The sequence below is a fragment of the Balaenoptera physalus genome, assembly GCF_965194825.1.
Source record: "Balaenoptera physalus genome assembly, chromosome: X".
NCBI lineage: Eukaryota > Metazoa > Chordata > Mammalia > Artiodactyla > Balaenopteridae > Balaenoptera > Balaenoptera physalus.
Window position 1 is genome coordinate 90960582 of NC_138903.1, and position 16164 is coordinate 90976745.

General features: G+C 46.0%; 1 protein-coding gene across 4 annotated transcripts; it reads right to left on the reverse strand.

Moving 5' to 3' along the window:
• Positions 1-235: 235 nt before the first annotated feature.
• GPRASP3 (G protein-coupled receptor associated sorting protein family member 3) lies at positions 236-15713 on the reverse strand. Of its 4 annotated transcripts, none has more exons than XM_082447606.1 (4): positions 15491-15713; positions 4654-4750; positions 4231-4306; positions 236-3900 (listed from the first exon to the last, which is right to left on the reverse strand). In XM_082447606.1, exon 4 carries the CDS (start codon positions 3748-3750, stop codon positions 2053-2055), a length of 1698 nt encoding a protein of 565 aa, XP_082303732.1. In that variant the 5' UTR covers positions 3751-3900; positions 4231-4306; positions 4654-4750; positions 15491-15713; the 3' UTR covers positions 236-2052. The 4 variants fall into 4 exon arrangements, with proteins under 4 accessions (XP_082303732.1, XP_082303734.1, XP_082303731.1 ...); XM_082447608.1 differs by having other exon boundaries at positions 15478-15713; XM_082447605.1 differs by lacking the exon at positions 15491-15713 and adding an exon at positions 6356-6685.
• Positions 15714-16164: the final 451 nt, after the last annotated feature.

Here is a 16164-nt window from a genome sequence, read left to right on the forward strand (position 1 = left end):
AGGTATGTCAATTATATCTCAATAAAGCTATTAAATAAAAGCATGTGGTAGATCTGTATAATACTAAATTGGAAAGATAACTGAAAAGACAAAAAGGCAAGTTGCAGAATACTGTAGTTCTATTTCTGCAAGAGAATAAATTTATGTATATTCTTTATTAAGATGATATGCAATGAAAGATCAGGGCACTATGCACCAAATGTTAACACAGGAAAAACATTAAGAGATTCAAAAATATTTGTAGAAGCCTATTTATTGATATGGAAAGATGGTCACAATATACAGTTAGTGGGAGGAAAGGCAAGTTACAAACAGTATTTACAGTATGATCTTGTTTTAATTTCTTAACTGTTTAAAAATCTCCCAATATTTTTACACACTGAAACATTCTCTTCAGCTCAGACCAGGGGTTGTAATTCCTACCCTGAGTCTTAGAAAACACAGCTATAGCCCAAGTCCTGGGAATGCTTTCTGGACCATAGACTTCCAGGAACCACTATCATGTAGATTGAGGCAGCAGCTCCTCTCCTAGCTTTCCTGTTTTGTGTTGATGAAGCTGCAGTTCTGGGCCTGGGCCTAAATTTCTCCAATTAAGTTTATCCTGTACAGTTTTAGCTGGTACAAATGCAGAGTAGGCTTGCCTACTAGTAAAAGATAGAACCGTTTATCTTTTCATATGACACACAGGAGGATAAATTATAAATGGTAAACAAATTAAGGTATAATTTTGCAAGGAGGAAAAAAGCAATTATCTTTTAAACTGTAAGGTATGAAACAATGTACAGAATGATTCCAGTTCTTTATTGAAGAAGATAGGAAGGACACATAGCAAATTTCAGTTGTTTGACTCCAAATCTACATCTCATTCATTCACCAGTTTTGGGCACCTCCTGTTTCCCAGACACTGCCAGTTCAAATCCATACACTCATCCCAGACTTTTCTTCTGACTCCAGCAAGGTTTAGCCAAATGCCTAATGGACATGTGCATTTAGAGGAAGTTAAGAATTTCAAGACTGGCAGGGATATTATCTACAGCAAAACTGAATCATTAAAACCAGTCTGTGAGCCTTGAAGGCCGCCACACAAAAAAGTGGAAGAGGACTATAAGGTAGTGCAATAAGAGCGGGTTTTGGTATCAGACAAAACAGCTATGCCACACTTTCCTGCTGTGGGAATCGAGGAATAAGTATTCAACCTCCTTAACTGCCATTGGAGGCAATCCAGAATAACGAGTTATAATCATAAAAAAAAATACCAGTACATAGCTCAGAGAACCATTGTTGAGAAGAAGAAACCTGTAAAATATAATGCCAACACAGTATCTGACATGAGTAGGTACTCAGGAAATGTTTCCTCCCTACATCTACCTCCTTTCTCTTCTGCAAGATGACTTGACATAAATGAAATAGCCTAACAATTTAAGAGTTATAAATGTCATAGCAAAATAAAAGATGAATATTACATTTTATCTGAGATTCAGGGCCATTTGTGTGTTGTAGAATGAGTTATCTGATGCAGGTAGAATAGGGGAAAAACAGTAATTCCTTTTACATTAAACAGCTGGTAGCAACCCTGCTTTCTTTACGTATTGAGAGTGCACATTTGGCAATGAGTGTGTGTGTATACATATACGTGCATGTGTGTGTACTGTTAGATATCTTTTTGTGTGTATATGCTTTGTTTCTACAACTAGATTATAAATTCAAGAATATTATCTTTTTAAATCATTTGAAGCTGCAAATGGATCTAAGCAGATACTAATGAAAAGTTAGCTTACTTATGATGCACCAATTTGCTATCTTAAATGTTAAAAAGCTCCCCATCTACACAAGAGAATAATCAACAGATGTTTTCAACTCACAATGAAATATTAATTGATACCCCAAAATGGTCTAGCTCAGACCTAGACTGTCACAGGTAATATTGTGTTAAAGATGTAATTTATAACATGCACACTGTAATAACCAAAACATGCATGGCTCTTTGGGAACACACAGCCTGTTAAGAGTTTGGAGATTGTTCAAAGGGTTCTCTTTTATTTCTAGCTCATTTTACATTGTTTCGATGATCACTTTAACTTCACGGAAAATAGCCATGAGTGTATTATAACTCAAATGATCAACGACTACAATTGAGCCCTTTCTGATATGCTCCTTTATGTTAATAAATATGGCCACAGCACTAACGAGATTGGCTTTTGCCTCTTTTTGGTTAAAGATGAGTTTTAATGCTGCTAATGCTTTTGTATTGATCATGTCTCTGGCTGCAGCTGGATTTTCAGACATATTCAAAAGTACTTTCAAAACAAGATTTCTGGTTTTACGATTTCCCAGGGAGAGCAAATGAAAAAGCTCTGAAAAGTAATTGGCAACAATGTGGTGATGGTTAGAATCAGTAGTCAGTTGTCCTAGTATCTTTAATCCGGATTGCTGTCCAGGTGAGTTCAAGGGAAAAGACATGGTTTCCTTACACATATGCTTAACATGTAATTCAACCTTGCGTTGTCTTTCATCCCCAGAGGGGGGATTCAGAGTAATTACAGCCTTTTTTCTCATTTCAGAGGAAGGAAAACTAAGCAAGCTTTCAATAAGTGTCACTACACCCACCTCATTAATGAACTCTTGGGCAAATGGATGAACATTAATGATCCCCATAGCAATTTGAGCTATTTTATGAATGAGAGGATCAGTAGTTGATTTAAGTAAGGTAACAAGTTTTTCAAACTCCTCAGAATCCATGTAGCATTCCATTTTGCAAGGGCAAGCAAATGGCTTAATCCCGTTCACCTCCCTGATCCTGATTTGGCGCCTGATCTCCTCTATGGTCTGGATACAAGGGTCAGAACCAAATGGGTACTCAGAGACAGGCTGTGAGCTTGAGGGAGTGCTCCTAGAAGGGCACGCCGCTGTTGCCACAGGCAAAGAACGGGTATTTTCCTCAGCGGAGGCCAGGACAACATATGAAGGAGGCTTTTTCTCAAATGGGACTTGGGATCTAAAGCCTAACACTGCTGGAGTTACAGCAGGAGCTTTGGGCCAGATAGTTACCTCAGACCAGTCCTTGGGCCTATCTTTTTCATTAATTTCATCCACAGGTTGGGGCTTAATTATCCTGCTCACAGGTCTAGGGTTAGGGTCAAAACTAGTTTCATCTCCATCCCAAAACCAGCTCCCAATAACGTTCTCCTCCTCCTCCTCCTCAGCCCCTGGCCTAGCCTTGCAGTTGGCCCCAGCCACAGGCTCCAACTTCTTAGCACAGGATGGGGGACAAATATCAGCTTCACCTTCATCCTTAGCACTGAAACGATTCCCAGCCTCTTCTCCATTCCAGAACCAGGAACCAACACTGGATTCTTCCTCAGCCCAAAACCAGGTATCAATACCAGTCTTATCTTTACATGTAGACCTGGACTCAGCACTGGACTCAGCACTAGCCTCAGCCACAGAACAAAACCGAGATGCTCTAGTGGCCTCATCTTCAGCTTTGGGACTGAAATCTGCCAGAGCTCTTTCCTTCATCTCAGTAACAATCTTGTTCTTAGACGCTGCCTTCAACTCTGCCACTGCATCTTCCTGAGTCCCTGCCCTGGCTATTGCTTTGGCCTGGGTCTTGGCTACAGATCTGACTACGGCAGTAGCCTCCCTCTTGGCTTCAGCTTCTACACCAGCCCTTTTTTCAGTTTTGGCCTTCTTTTTACTCTCATTCTTTCTACTCCTATTCTTTCTACTTGCATTCTTAACCCCAGCCATGGTTGAAGCCCAGTTATATAGATAGTTCTATACAGTCTTGGCTTTGGTTCTCAATATGTCCCAGGTCAGTGTCTTAATATTCTTTTACTGGGTTGAAGGTGATGATCTTCTGTCACTTCAAGGCCACCACAGCCACCACTGGAGATAGGCCTGAGGTGGAAGAAGAAAATGGGCTTTGAGTCTCTTCCAACTGTGCTTTTCTATGCAGAGAGCCACACAAGACATGAGAAAGTAGAGATAGATTGTGTGGTAGGAGAAGTAGAATAGTAGAAAACTCTGTTACCTCATTTTATCCCTTCCACAGTCCCACTAATGCCCAACAATGCCCTGCCCAGGCACTTCCATACTCTTTTCTCTGCATCAAATAGGAACGGAGACGACGGGAAAGCTTGGTGAAAGTGAGAGAGGCTAAGGAGTGTCCAGCCCCTTTGGTATATACCACTATACTCTATAGGTCTATCTGGTAGGCCTCACACCAACCTGCACTGATCTGGTGCAATTTTCTCCTTTCTTGCTTCCAGTGTTGATAAGCCCTATAGTCGACTCACAGGCAGACCTATGGACAAAAACACAGGAGGGATTGGAATTTTAAGTATTTGGTAGACAGACATGGATTCTGGCTTCTAAACCCAATACCTGCCTTTCCAAATCTAAGGCTTTGTGAATATAATGTTTCTGGCCTCCTTGGTCCTCCTCATGGCTTCCTTCCCCACTTCCTAGGTATCTATCAATTACTCTATAGGCACAATCCTAGCTCACCCTAGCCCCATTTCCTATACATAAATGTGAGGGCAGAGGTGTGTGGGAAGTTGGAAGACAATGGCTCCAAGATATGATCTGGTCTTACTTGCCAACAGCCAATTCCCATTCCCAATCAATAGGGGTGCTCATGCTCACACTCACCTTGGATCCAAATGAATAGCTTTTGTCCTCTTTCTTTATCAAATTCAAAGTGAACAGCTACCTGCAGATTTCTATAGTACTCTATAAGGGAACAAACCTATGGATAGACAAAAAGAGGAAAGAAAACAAAAGAGACTGAGATGGCCCAACACCCATGACAAGTGTTACAACATATGCTTCTGTACATTCAAGGCCATGTTAAATATCTCCCACCTGTCTGCTCCTCCCAAATGATCCCCCATCCACTCCCCAAATACCTGCAGCTTGTCTAATCACACCTCCCAACACTAAAGTCAGTCATGTTCCTAGCAGAGGCCACACCTCCTTCCTTGAACAAAAAGATGAGGTGCAAGAATGGGTAGTGGAACACAGGCAACTGTATTTAGAAGACAAGCAGTGAACATAATGGGGACTACTATTTCAATACCATCTTGCATGCCCCTGCCTTTTCCCCTTCCCCACACATACATAGTTCCTATCTCATTCACCACCTATGCCAGCCAGCCCACATAGCAGGTGTCCTCAGGAGATGCTACCCTTACCACTACAGAACAGTCCACTAGCTGGAGAAGAGTCACGCCCTATAGAAAGAGAAGGGGCATTCAGCAAAACACCAAGAGAGTATATTTACAATGGTAGAAAAGTATCAGGTTAATGAACAGATCCCCAGAATTCAGGTCCTAAAACCTCCTTTTGAAGACTCAAGGAATAAGTAAATAAATGTCTCTCATGTCTCAGAATTTCCCAGGAACTCCACAAAATCTTCTGTGGGACTGCTTCTGCACCAAAATGAGAGGGAGCTGTGAAGGGTAGATGGGGTTTGGGTTTCCAAAACCAGAAAATGAAGAAGCAAACTGACTTCACGCGTTCTAAATTGACCCTTCAGAAAAATTTCCTCTCTATTCTGCAGCGCCATTCCCACACCTCAACATATTAAAGTGGGCTAGGATGTTGAGAAAACAGATCCCAAATGCGAAAGATGGATTAATACATTATTTATTTACACGGATCCTTCCTATGAAAGCCTATTGACTCCTCAACCTGTCATTTGCTTGCATTTAATTGGGTCCAAGACCTAAATATGGAAGGCAACAAAACTGCTGTATTAGGAGGCGCATAAACTTTTCATTTTGGTGTCTTCATAATCTACTCGCTCAGTTCCCCTTTCACTGAAGGTGCCAGGCCTACCGCGCACACAGGACACCCCGGCATCAAAGAGGCGCCTGTGGGAAGGGACAGCACCCGGCACGCGGGGTCCGACAAACCCCTTTCCAGGATCAGGGACCGGGCGGGCGGCCCCCCGCGCCCGCCCGCTCGGCACCCGGCTCCGACCGCCACCCCCGGCGGCCTCCCCGACGCCCCCACCCCGGCTCCCCTCCGCCATTTCGCCCGCAGCAGCCTCCCCCACAGCCCTCTCCTGGCACAGGCACCGTCGACGGCGGGGCGCGGGAGTCCAGAAAGCCCGCCGGGGAGCGCCCGCGCCGTTCGCCTCCCCAGGATCCGAGGGAAGCCCTGCGGCCAAGACCTCGCGCCCCGGGCCCGGTCCGCGCCGGTCGCCGCCTCCTCAGCGCCAGGGGTCCCCCGGCGCTGCGCACCTCTCTCAGGGACCCACTCCGACCCGGTTGCCTCCCCCTCGTCAGGCTGCCAGGGTCCGCGGGGCAGGGTGTGAGCCGGTCGTCGCCCCCGAGACACCCCCACTTGCCTTCGCAGGCGCAGGGTCCCGATGGTCGGCCTCCCCCTCCTGCCGCAGCTCCTCACTCGGATTCCCACTGCTCGCCGTGCGAGCAGAACGGCAAAGAGGCGTCCCGCCCCCCGCGCGGCTGCGCCAAACCGGGCAGGGGCTGCAAAGGCTGCGGCACCAACAGCTCGCGGCGAGGGTGTCGGGAAGGGGGCGGAAGGATACGGCACGAATGGGCTCGACGCCCCCTCCCAGGCCCACCGTAGTTCCGACCCAGAAAGGGGCGGGGCCGGGAGGAGTCCCGGCCTCAGGGGCGGGGCCACGCCGGCCCTCCACCGCCCCCCGTCGGGCGACCACCCTCCCCGCCGCGTACACTTCTGGCACCGCAGCCTGTGGGGCCGGCGGGCGGTGGGCAGTGGGGGCCGGGGTTGGGAGGGTAGGGAGGGGCTGCGCTGGAGGGAGCAGCGGATGGATACAGATCGTCCCGGAGTGTGTGTGTGTGTGTGTGTGTGTGTACAGGACTGCTCGGAGTCCGCCCCCCTACCCTCCCCCATCGCGCCCGCCATCCTCCCTGGGCGCCAGTGGCAGAGGAGCTGTGAGGACGGCCCTCCCCGGGTCTGCTTTCCACCTTCTGGGGCCGTGGGCGGGAGGAAGGTGGGAGGCGGCGCCCGTGGAGGCCGAGCCACTGCCTCTCTTCTAAGGGAAGGCAGCCCTAGATAGACCTCTGGCCTGAGGAAACAAACCACCTGTCTGCGCCAGTGTCGTCATCCTCTCTGCCACACTGCCATTTTCTCAGTCGCAGTGGTAGCACGGTAGCACGCTTTGCCATTTCGCCGCCCCCGCAGTTGCCCAGGAAAGAGGGCCTTTCTCTCTCAGGACCCGCACCGGCTCAGACAGTCCTCCCTGTCTCTCATCCCATAGCCACGTGTCAGACACCAGGTAGGGCCGGTCCTGGCTTCTCTCCCCGGGTTCTGTCAGGTCTTCTCTTGCAGTTGCCTCCAAGCGCTCATCATCTTTGGCAGGGTGGGAATGTGGCAGGGATTAGAACCAACTGGGATCTCACACACTTGCCATACACACCAGTCTAGTTTATCTATTAGGGCTGTTAACAAATAAATCATACTTACTTTAAATTCCAAAATCTGCATTATATCTGAGCCTGGTTCTGATGCTTTGTGTCCTTCAACAATGCTTTTTCTTGCCTTTATTATGTGTTATAATTTTGTGTTGAAAGCTGGGTATGATGTTTGGGTAATAGGAACTGAGGTAAAAAGACCTTTAGTGAGAAGCTTTATGTTAAGCTGGTGAGCAGTTGGGCTGTGTGTAATGTTTGCTGTAGCTGCAGGTGTCAGTCTTCAAATTCCTCTAGCGTCTTTATTTTTGTCTCTCCTCTTAACTTTGTGTTTCCCTAATTACATCTTGCAGAGAGAGTCTGCATCTTGCAACTCTTTCAGCTGCACTCCACTGTTACTACACTGGAGGCCTGTTAGCATGTGGAGGAGAGGAAGTGTTATATAATCTTCTGGTTAAATTCCAGTCTTTTGTGGGCCTGTCTGTAGACCATGACCTTCACCTTCACAAGTGTTTCTTTAGCATCTTTCTCCCCCTTACAGGAGAATGGAAGGCTAGAGTGGGCTGGATAGGAGGAATGCCTTTCCCTCAGCTGGGATAAGGCTCTGGGAAAGTCTTTTCTGCTGGAGAGTAGGCCTTTGTTATGGAGAAGACTCGGGGGTGTATTACTTGAGTGTACACTTCCCCTCCCACTGCCAGAGCCCTGAGGAGATCTTTCTGGGATCTTCACTATTAGAACCTGCTGGAGATCCTGGAGGTAAAGCCCACAACACTGCTAAGACTGCAGGTCCCTAGGGGTTTCTCACTCTCCTACTATTCCACCCTCAGTCTCCATCAATTTGTCAAAATTCCCACTTAAGTGTTCTTACCTGTTTATGTCTCTAGCAGTTTCTGCTCTATGTAAAGAGATATAGGCTGTGACTCTCTGGATGTCTTTTCTCCAGAATTTGGGGTGGTCATTTGCCCTGTGACCTCAGTTCTCTGATGGGTCTAAGATAAGTCATTGATTCTCAGTTTGTTCAGCTTTTTTTCTTGTAAGTACAGGAACAATGACTTCCAAGCTCTTTACATGTCAGAACTGAAACTGGAAGTGTGTCCTATGGATTTTAACAGGATAACTAAAGACCAATGAACACAGCTTTCATCCTCTTCTTTTCAGCTGAACTTCAGATCTGGGAATAAAGTTGCCCTTGAAAACCTAGCTGCTCCATAAATATCTGTTCTTTTCCCTCCCAGGTATAGAAAATTTACATGACTCCCTGAACCTGGCATCTCAGCCCCCAAGTTCTTAACGTGGAGTGCAGATTAGAATTCAGACTTCCTGAATCAAAGTTCCTGGTGGTGAGGTCTGAGCAACTGTGACTTAACCCCAGTAGAAAAGTCATCTCTGTTACCACCACCACCACCATCAAGAGGCAGTGCACTATACTACTAGGTGCTTGCTTAGACTAGAGTTACCAGTTTCTGATCCCTGGAAGCACTTTCTAAAAGGAGGCTGCATGGTAGAGTACAGACTCTCTCCCCTGGGCTCTACTCTGGGACTTAGCCAGACTTCAGAGACAGGCAGTCCAAAGTTTAAATAGAGATTTTTACCACTAACTATTTGTGTCACTTTGGAAAAGTTACTTAATGTTTTTATAACTCAGTTAAGTCATCCCTCAAAGGGGATTGGTAATAACTACTTCACAGGATTCTTGTACACACTAACTGAGAAACTATCTGATATTCTGAAATATCTGCAAGTATCAGGTCTTTCTAGTTCCTTTTAAAATTGTAATCTAGTCATATTATGGGGTGGGCTGGGGAAAGCAGTAAGAGTAGATGAAGTAAGTCAGAAAGAGAAAAACAAATACCGTATGCTAACACATATATATGGAATCTAAAAAAAAAAATGGTCATGAAGAACCTAGGGGCAAGACGGGAATAAAGACGCAGACCTACTAGAGAATGGATGTGAGGATATGGGGAGGGGGAAGGGTAAGAGGTGATGAAGTGAGAGAGTGGCATGGACATATATACACTACCAAATGTAAAATAGATAGCTAGTGGGAAGCAGCCGCATAGCACAGGGAGATCAGCTCGGTGCTTTGTGACCACCTGGAGGGGTGGGACAGGGAGGGTGGGAGGGAGGGAGACGCAAGAGGGAAGAGATATGGGAACATATGTGTATGTATAACTGATTCACTTTGTTATAATGCAGAAACTAACACACCATTGTAAAGCAATTATACTCCAATAAAGATGTTAAAAAACAAAAAAAAAGAGTAGATGCGATCTCCACGGTGGCTTTTAGAGGTCATGATTGCTAAGACATCGCCACTGTGCTCTTTCTTACTGTAACCTTGGTGCTTTGTATATTCTGTGTTGCTTAACATAACCCTTTACTAAAAGAACATCACTTTTACATAAGTATGCCTCCCTCCTCCTTATAGTGATGTGCCACAGGGAGGCTGATCCAAATTCCAGAGGTGAGTTTGCTTGGTCTAAGGATAATTCATCCCCTTGGTACTCCAGTTCAGGAATGGGTGGTGATGTAACTCTGCTCAATGAGACATGAAGAGAAGATTGCAGAAGGATTTCTGAGGGAAGTGTCCTCACTCATAAGACAAGGCCATCAGCAAAGGTATCTCCTTTTCCTCCTTGGAAAGTTGCTTGACTCCTTGCAGCCATCAAGTTTCCAGCCTTAAGATGGAAGTTGATATTATGAATGGCAGAAGAAAGAGATGGAAAAAAGCTGAGTCCTTAGCTGAATCAAACAATCACCAAGACTTCTCTGCCTCAGTACTTCTGATCTGTGGATAATAAATTTACTTATTAAGTTAGTTTTAGTTGAATTCCTTGTTATATGGAACAATCCTAAATGTTATGTATGCTCAGGCACAAAACAACGCTTCAGTGAGTAATAGTTCCTGACTTCTGTCTGTCAGTAAGCCCTACCTCTTAAAACCAGTGGCAGAACTCATGTTTCCATGTAAAGGAAAACTGTAGATTCTGAACATCTTGCCTAATGATTGCTAGAGGTCTGACAACTGTGACTGGCTTCTGTTTTAGACTGAAAAGGAAGGCTTCAGGCAGAAAACCTAAACCTTACTTATCTAGGGGGTTCAGAGGTACATTAAATACATGAGCTTATAGATAAGCCTAGTTTCAATTCAGAGAGTCATTGTGTGGAAGTGCACCCATGTGAAATATCCATAGTGTAAGGATATCAAAGGTTATCTGCTTTCTATCCAGAGGACTGTACTGAGGTTGAGAAAGATAAATCCATAGTGTCAACAGCCAGAAAGTTTTGGTTAACTTTCCCCAGGTGCACTGTACTAAGCAACACAGGTATAGAAAGAGGTGGATATTTGGGATTTATCAAGAGCTGAGATTTTGCCAGGACAGTGGAGCCAGGCGCTAGAGGATGAGGTAGGCGAGTAGTAAAAATGATGGCCCATGATGGACCATTAAGTTGGGAAGGAAGGAAAATCTGGAGTATGCTGATTCACAGGTAGAAGGGGATAAGGGACAGGGAGTCCAGCAACACTCAGGTTCAAGTTTCTTTATGATGAATAAAGTACTTTGCTACAAGCTGTAAGGAGGAGAAAATCTGATGATGAAGATAGTCCTGGTGATGATGGCAGCTTTTAGTGATACTTAGCACTAGAGGGATATATTGGGCTGGCCAAAAAGTTTGAACGAACTTTTTGGCCAACCCAATAGATATAGTGTAGTGGCAACACATGCCAGCTCCAGATTCAAACTACAAAGGTTTGAATCTCAACTCCTCTGCTAATCAAATCAAGCTCTGCTAACTGAGCTTGCCAAGTTACCAGTCTGTGCCTCAGCTTCCTCATGTGTAGAACAGAGACAATAACAGCATCTACTCTATACAGTTGTTTTGAGGATTAAATAAGTTAATATATTTAGAACCCTGAGAAGAGTGTCTGGCACTCATAAAGCACTCATTAAATCTTGATATTAACAATAAGTACAGTCACCCTTCCATATCCTGGGTTCCGCATCCACAGATTCAACCAACCAGGGATCAAAAATATTTGAATCAAAGAACTCCAGAAAGTTCCAGAAATCAAAACTTTAACTTGACACACACTGGCAACTATTTATGTAGCATTGGCATTGTATTTACAACATTTACGCAGAATTTACATTGTATTAGGTATTGTAAGTAATCTAGAGATGACTTAAAGTATATGGGGAGGGGACTTCCCTGGTGGTCCAGTGGTTAAGGGTCCGCCTTCCAATGCAGGGGACGCGGGTTCGATCCCTGGTCGGGGAACTAAGATCCCACATGTTACCAGGCAACTAAGCCCACGCGTCACAACCAGAGAGAAGCCCATGTGCCACAACGAAGAGCCTGTGTGCTGCAAGGAAGACCCAGTGCAGCCAAAAAAATAAATAAATAAAATAAAGATGTTTAAAAAAATAATAATAATAAAATAAAGTATATGGGGAGATGCGCACAAGTTATGTGCAAATAATATGCCATTTTATATAAGGGACTTGAGCATCTGTGGATTTTTGTATCTCTGGATGGTCCTGGAACCAATCCCCCCTGGATACAGAAGGATGACTGTACTATGAAAGTAGTAAAAGGCTCAGGCATTGAGGTCAGACTGACTGGGGTCTGATTCACACTTTCAGAATCCAAGTTTCTTCCTCTATGCTACCTGGCCCTCAACACTAGTTTTGTCTTATTCATAAAAAAGGCCCCAGTGCATGATACAAAGAAACAAATGCTAAAATAGGGGTGAATAAAATACTGTGTAAGTACATAGGATGGAGGCATTACTTCCTACCAAGGGGCAAAGAGTAAGGGTGAGAGTATCAGAAAGACTTCAAACAGGCCCTAGCATTTGAGCTGAGCCTAAAAGGATGACTGTGTTTCCTACAGGCAGAGAAAGGGCATGAGGGCATTGAAGATTGAGGGAACAGCCTGGGGAAATGCACAAAAGTAGTAAAGCACAGAGTATAGTTGGGTTGGGAAATAGCAGATAGTCCCATGTGGCTTAAGTGCAGGCAAAGTGGAGCAAGGCTTGGACTGGGTGAGGCACGAGTGAGTGCCTCCTTAAATTGTATCTTTATCTCATTCTAGTCCTGGCCCTGACTTGGAAGAATGTGTTGGAAATGGAGATGGAAAGGTAGAATTGTATGGGAAAGTACAGGGCCTTGAAACCTTCCATTGGGGACCTGGTAGTATTTTATAGACGAGATCCCACTGAAGGCTGCTTTTTTGAAATTGGGGGCAGAGTAGAGGGTCAGCTGTGCTGTAAGATACCCTTCTTTCATTCATGATTGGACAGATGACAAATTCACTCTAATTTTATCCCCAGGCAGCAACATTGTAGGTCAAATGACATCTGAACGGGCCCTGATATTTATTACATGAGATAGCCCATAATATTTATCCAGAAAGGGGGCAGAAACAAAAGGGCCATATGAGTGTTGAGGTATTTACTTCAACTACACTCCCAGGAAAAAATTGAGGGATGATCTTGGCCCTTACAAGTGCTACTCAAGGAGTGATCAGAACAGAGATAATCATCTTCATGCATGGACACACACACCCCACACTTACCCAGTCCGTTGGCTGAGACTGAAAAAACCCACAGGCGTGAGTTAGTTAAGTATCTGCCCTGCAATGCATGTGAGACTTAGAGGTATCTCTCCAGACCGCAGTGTGAAGTTCCCCAAATATAAATGCAGTACCCCCAACAGGAAAAACAGGCTGAGGGAGCTCTGATAAGGAAAGAATATAGAGAGAACTTTAAAAATCATCTAAATTGTAGACGCATGCCACAAAAACATATGCTGCTTTTTTCACCCATAATACACTGGTAGGCTCTGCCTCCTTTATTTTAACTTGCTTATGCATGATGCATAGGATCAAAGGTCAGTTTACAGATATTAATCTAGGGGTGGCTGCTAAAAATAAGGATGTGTGACACTATTATTCTGACATCAGTTCTTTGACACCAACTACCTGGAGTTAGCATCAGACTCCACAGGTTTAAGGGTGCAGTCCCCAATAATACTGCCCCCACTTGAGATCAGATGTCAGTTACAAGACTTGGGGGACCACCCATACTTCTGACTGACCAGTTACAAATTCAGGGGTTCCCACGACCCCCTCAGGTTTGATAATTTACTAGAACACACTAAAAGTGCTATATGTAGAATTATAGTTTTATTAGAAAGGATACACATAGGACAGGTCTTGAAGGGTCTGAGACATACAGATTCCACGTCCTCTTCACATGGATTCAGGGCAATATCACCCTCCCTGGATATCAGTATGCTCACCAACCAGGAAGAGTTTACACTGGGGTTTCATTACATAGGCACGACTGTTCACGTGATCGAACCCCAAATCCAGCCCTCCTTCCTTCTCTGGAGTTCCTGCTGGCCTAAAGCTCCAACTCTAATCACGTGGTTGGTCCTTCTAGCGACCAGCCCACATCCTCACAACCAAAGCTAACTAGGGACCCACCACAGCCCGTTCATTAGCATAACAAAGATACCCCCAGGGCTCAAGAAATTCCAAGGTTTTTCAGGCCCTATGCCAGGAACCAGGGACAAAGGTTAGATATATTCTTTCTTATACCACATGATGTTTGAGGTGTTTGTCAAACTCTAAAACGACACAGACAAGACAACAAAGCTTGAGGGGAAAGGCCACAACCTAAACATTGGTCCCGATACTTATATTACCAGAATTCTGAAGAGTGGAGGGAGGAGGATAACACAAAGGAGGCAGGAGGTAAGAGAGGAGGAGGTAGTCCTAAAGCCTCAATCTCTAATTTTACCCACATGCCCACTGCTCAATTCCAGATTTTAAATATAAACAGGAGGGCCTGAAGTAGTATTACTGCATAGTTTCAACTCTATAGTGAGTATAAAAATAAGGATATGAGTGGGCTTAGGACAATTCATTACTTCCTAGTGGCACTTTCTTGAACTGCCTTGGTATCCAGTGGATGCCAGGGTCGGGGGAGAGAGGTGGGTAGGGGGAGTGGGGATAATTCAGTTAGAAAGAGGACAAGGACTTACCAAAGGCTGCTACCTAGGATAAGACCAAAGGAACAAGCCCTAAGAAGTGGACAGAGAGCAAAACACAAGGAAGAGAGCGAAGTGTCTGCAGAGCGGACACATGAGACCATCCATAAAAGTTTCCATAGGTGATTCCCAGAAAAACCCTATTCTGAGGCCCAGCACAGTAGCAGGAGGGAGCCTCAATGGAGTATCAGCTTTTGAGTTCCTAGATGGGAGGGAGCTGCTGCCTGGAGCTCAGGTCCAGGAATCATCTTGGGAGTTGAGAAGCTTGGCAGTATCCCAAAGAGAAATCCTAAGTGAAGGGCCCAAAGCACCCAGATTCCCTCCTCCTGAGTCTGTTAGCTCCCCTTCCCCAGAGCTGCCCAGATTGGGGTTCATTCCTCTCTTGAATCTCCAGGCAGCTGGAGCCTTGGATCTCCCCCCCTCCCCCAATTATGAGCTGGTCTCACAGTCTGGAAAAGACAAACAGTAGAGAGTGAGTGCCAACTAGGTGGGAGGAAGGGAGTGTAGCTCACAGTTCCTATCCTCACACCTGCGTTTCCTGATCCAGGGCCACCGGTGTTCACAAATTGTCACTTCACCGTTTCCGCTCTCTGGGCTCCCCTGCAGCCAACTGCTTCCACGTGTCCACCTCTCCCACCCACACAGAGAAACAGAGTCACGCAGCGCTGGGCGGGGAGACGGGGGTGGGGTAGGGGCTTTCAGAAGGCAGGAGGGAGCGCGAGGCTCCGAGACACTTCCTCTGCCCGGATCTAGTCTCCACCACCACCTCCCACGGATGCCAATATATGGCCTCGAGCCCACCTCCTCTAGCAGCGGCCGATGCTTCTCTCCACTTACGCCTCCCGCAGGATGACTTCCTGCCTCTTGAGCTCCCGGGCAAAAACAGACCCCAGCTAAGACGCTCACGATTGGCTGAGGGATTGTGTCCTCCGCCAACAAAGGCCATAATTCTGGGCGCTTGAGGGATTAGCTTTCAGGCTAGTGCAGCATGGAGAGACACCCACCCACGCACCCACCATCACGTCCTACCACTCCTCTCACGGCCGTCTGTCAAGCGTCAGGTGCAAGTCTTTCCCGTCCCTTTCCAGCGCGACAAACCTCTACGCCGGTCCAAGTGAGAGTGCGGTCACGTGACCCACAGTTAGTCCCACGTGACCGCGCACTCTGGAAGTCTGCGCAGCCCTGCAGCACGCAAGGCACAGGCTTCTGCCTCTGGGGGTGAGCTGCTTGCTAGAACAATCTGAAGCTCCCGATGGGGGTGAAGATAGAGAGCTGAAAGGAAGGCTGGATTTGGAGCCAAAGCTTCCAGCCCTAAGCCTGGGCCTTGCTCTGTAGGAGCACAGGGCTGGCGAGGAACACCCCATGAGGAGTTTGGAGACCAAGTGACTTAATATTCTGTGCAAAACTCGGGCGACATATTAAAACACACACAGGATCTGTCTTCGAAAATATTGATAGCCAAAACAAACATCCAATCTCCAATTCCCACCACCAGGACGATCTCTGTTAGCACTTGTGGTTTGTGAATGGAGGCAAAACTGCCACTTTGCCCTACTTCCATAAACCTTGCAGCCTAGAATCGGGTGGGGGGGAGGGGAAAGCAGGTTGCACTGTCAGAAAAATTATACAAAAATTGGGTAAAGACAACATAGGTTACTGGATACTAGTTCAGTGCAGTGCTGGGCTTTACTTTCTGTTGATAG

Excerpts from the sequence above, each read along its gene's own strand:
- GPRASP3 (XM_082447606.1), bottom strand. The coding sequence starts at position 3,750 with ATGGCTGGGGTTAAGAATGCAAGTAGAAAGAATAGGAGTAGAAAGAAT.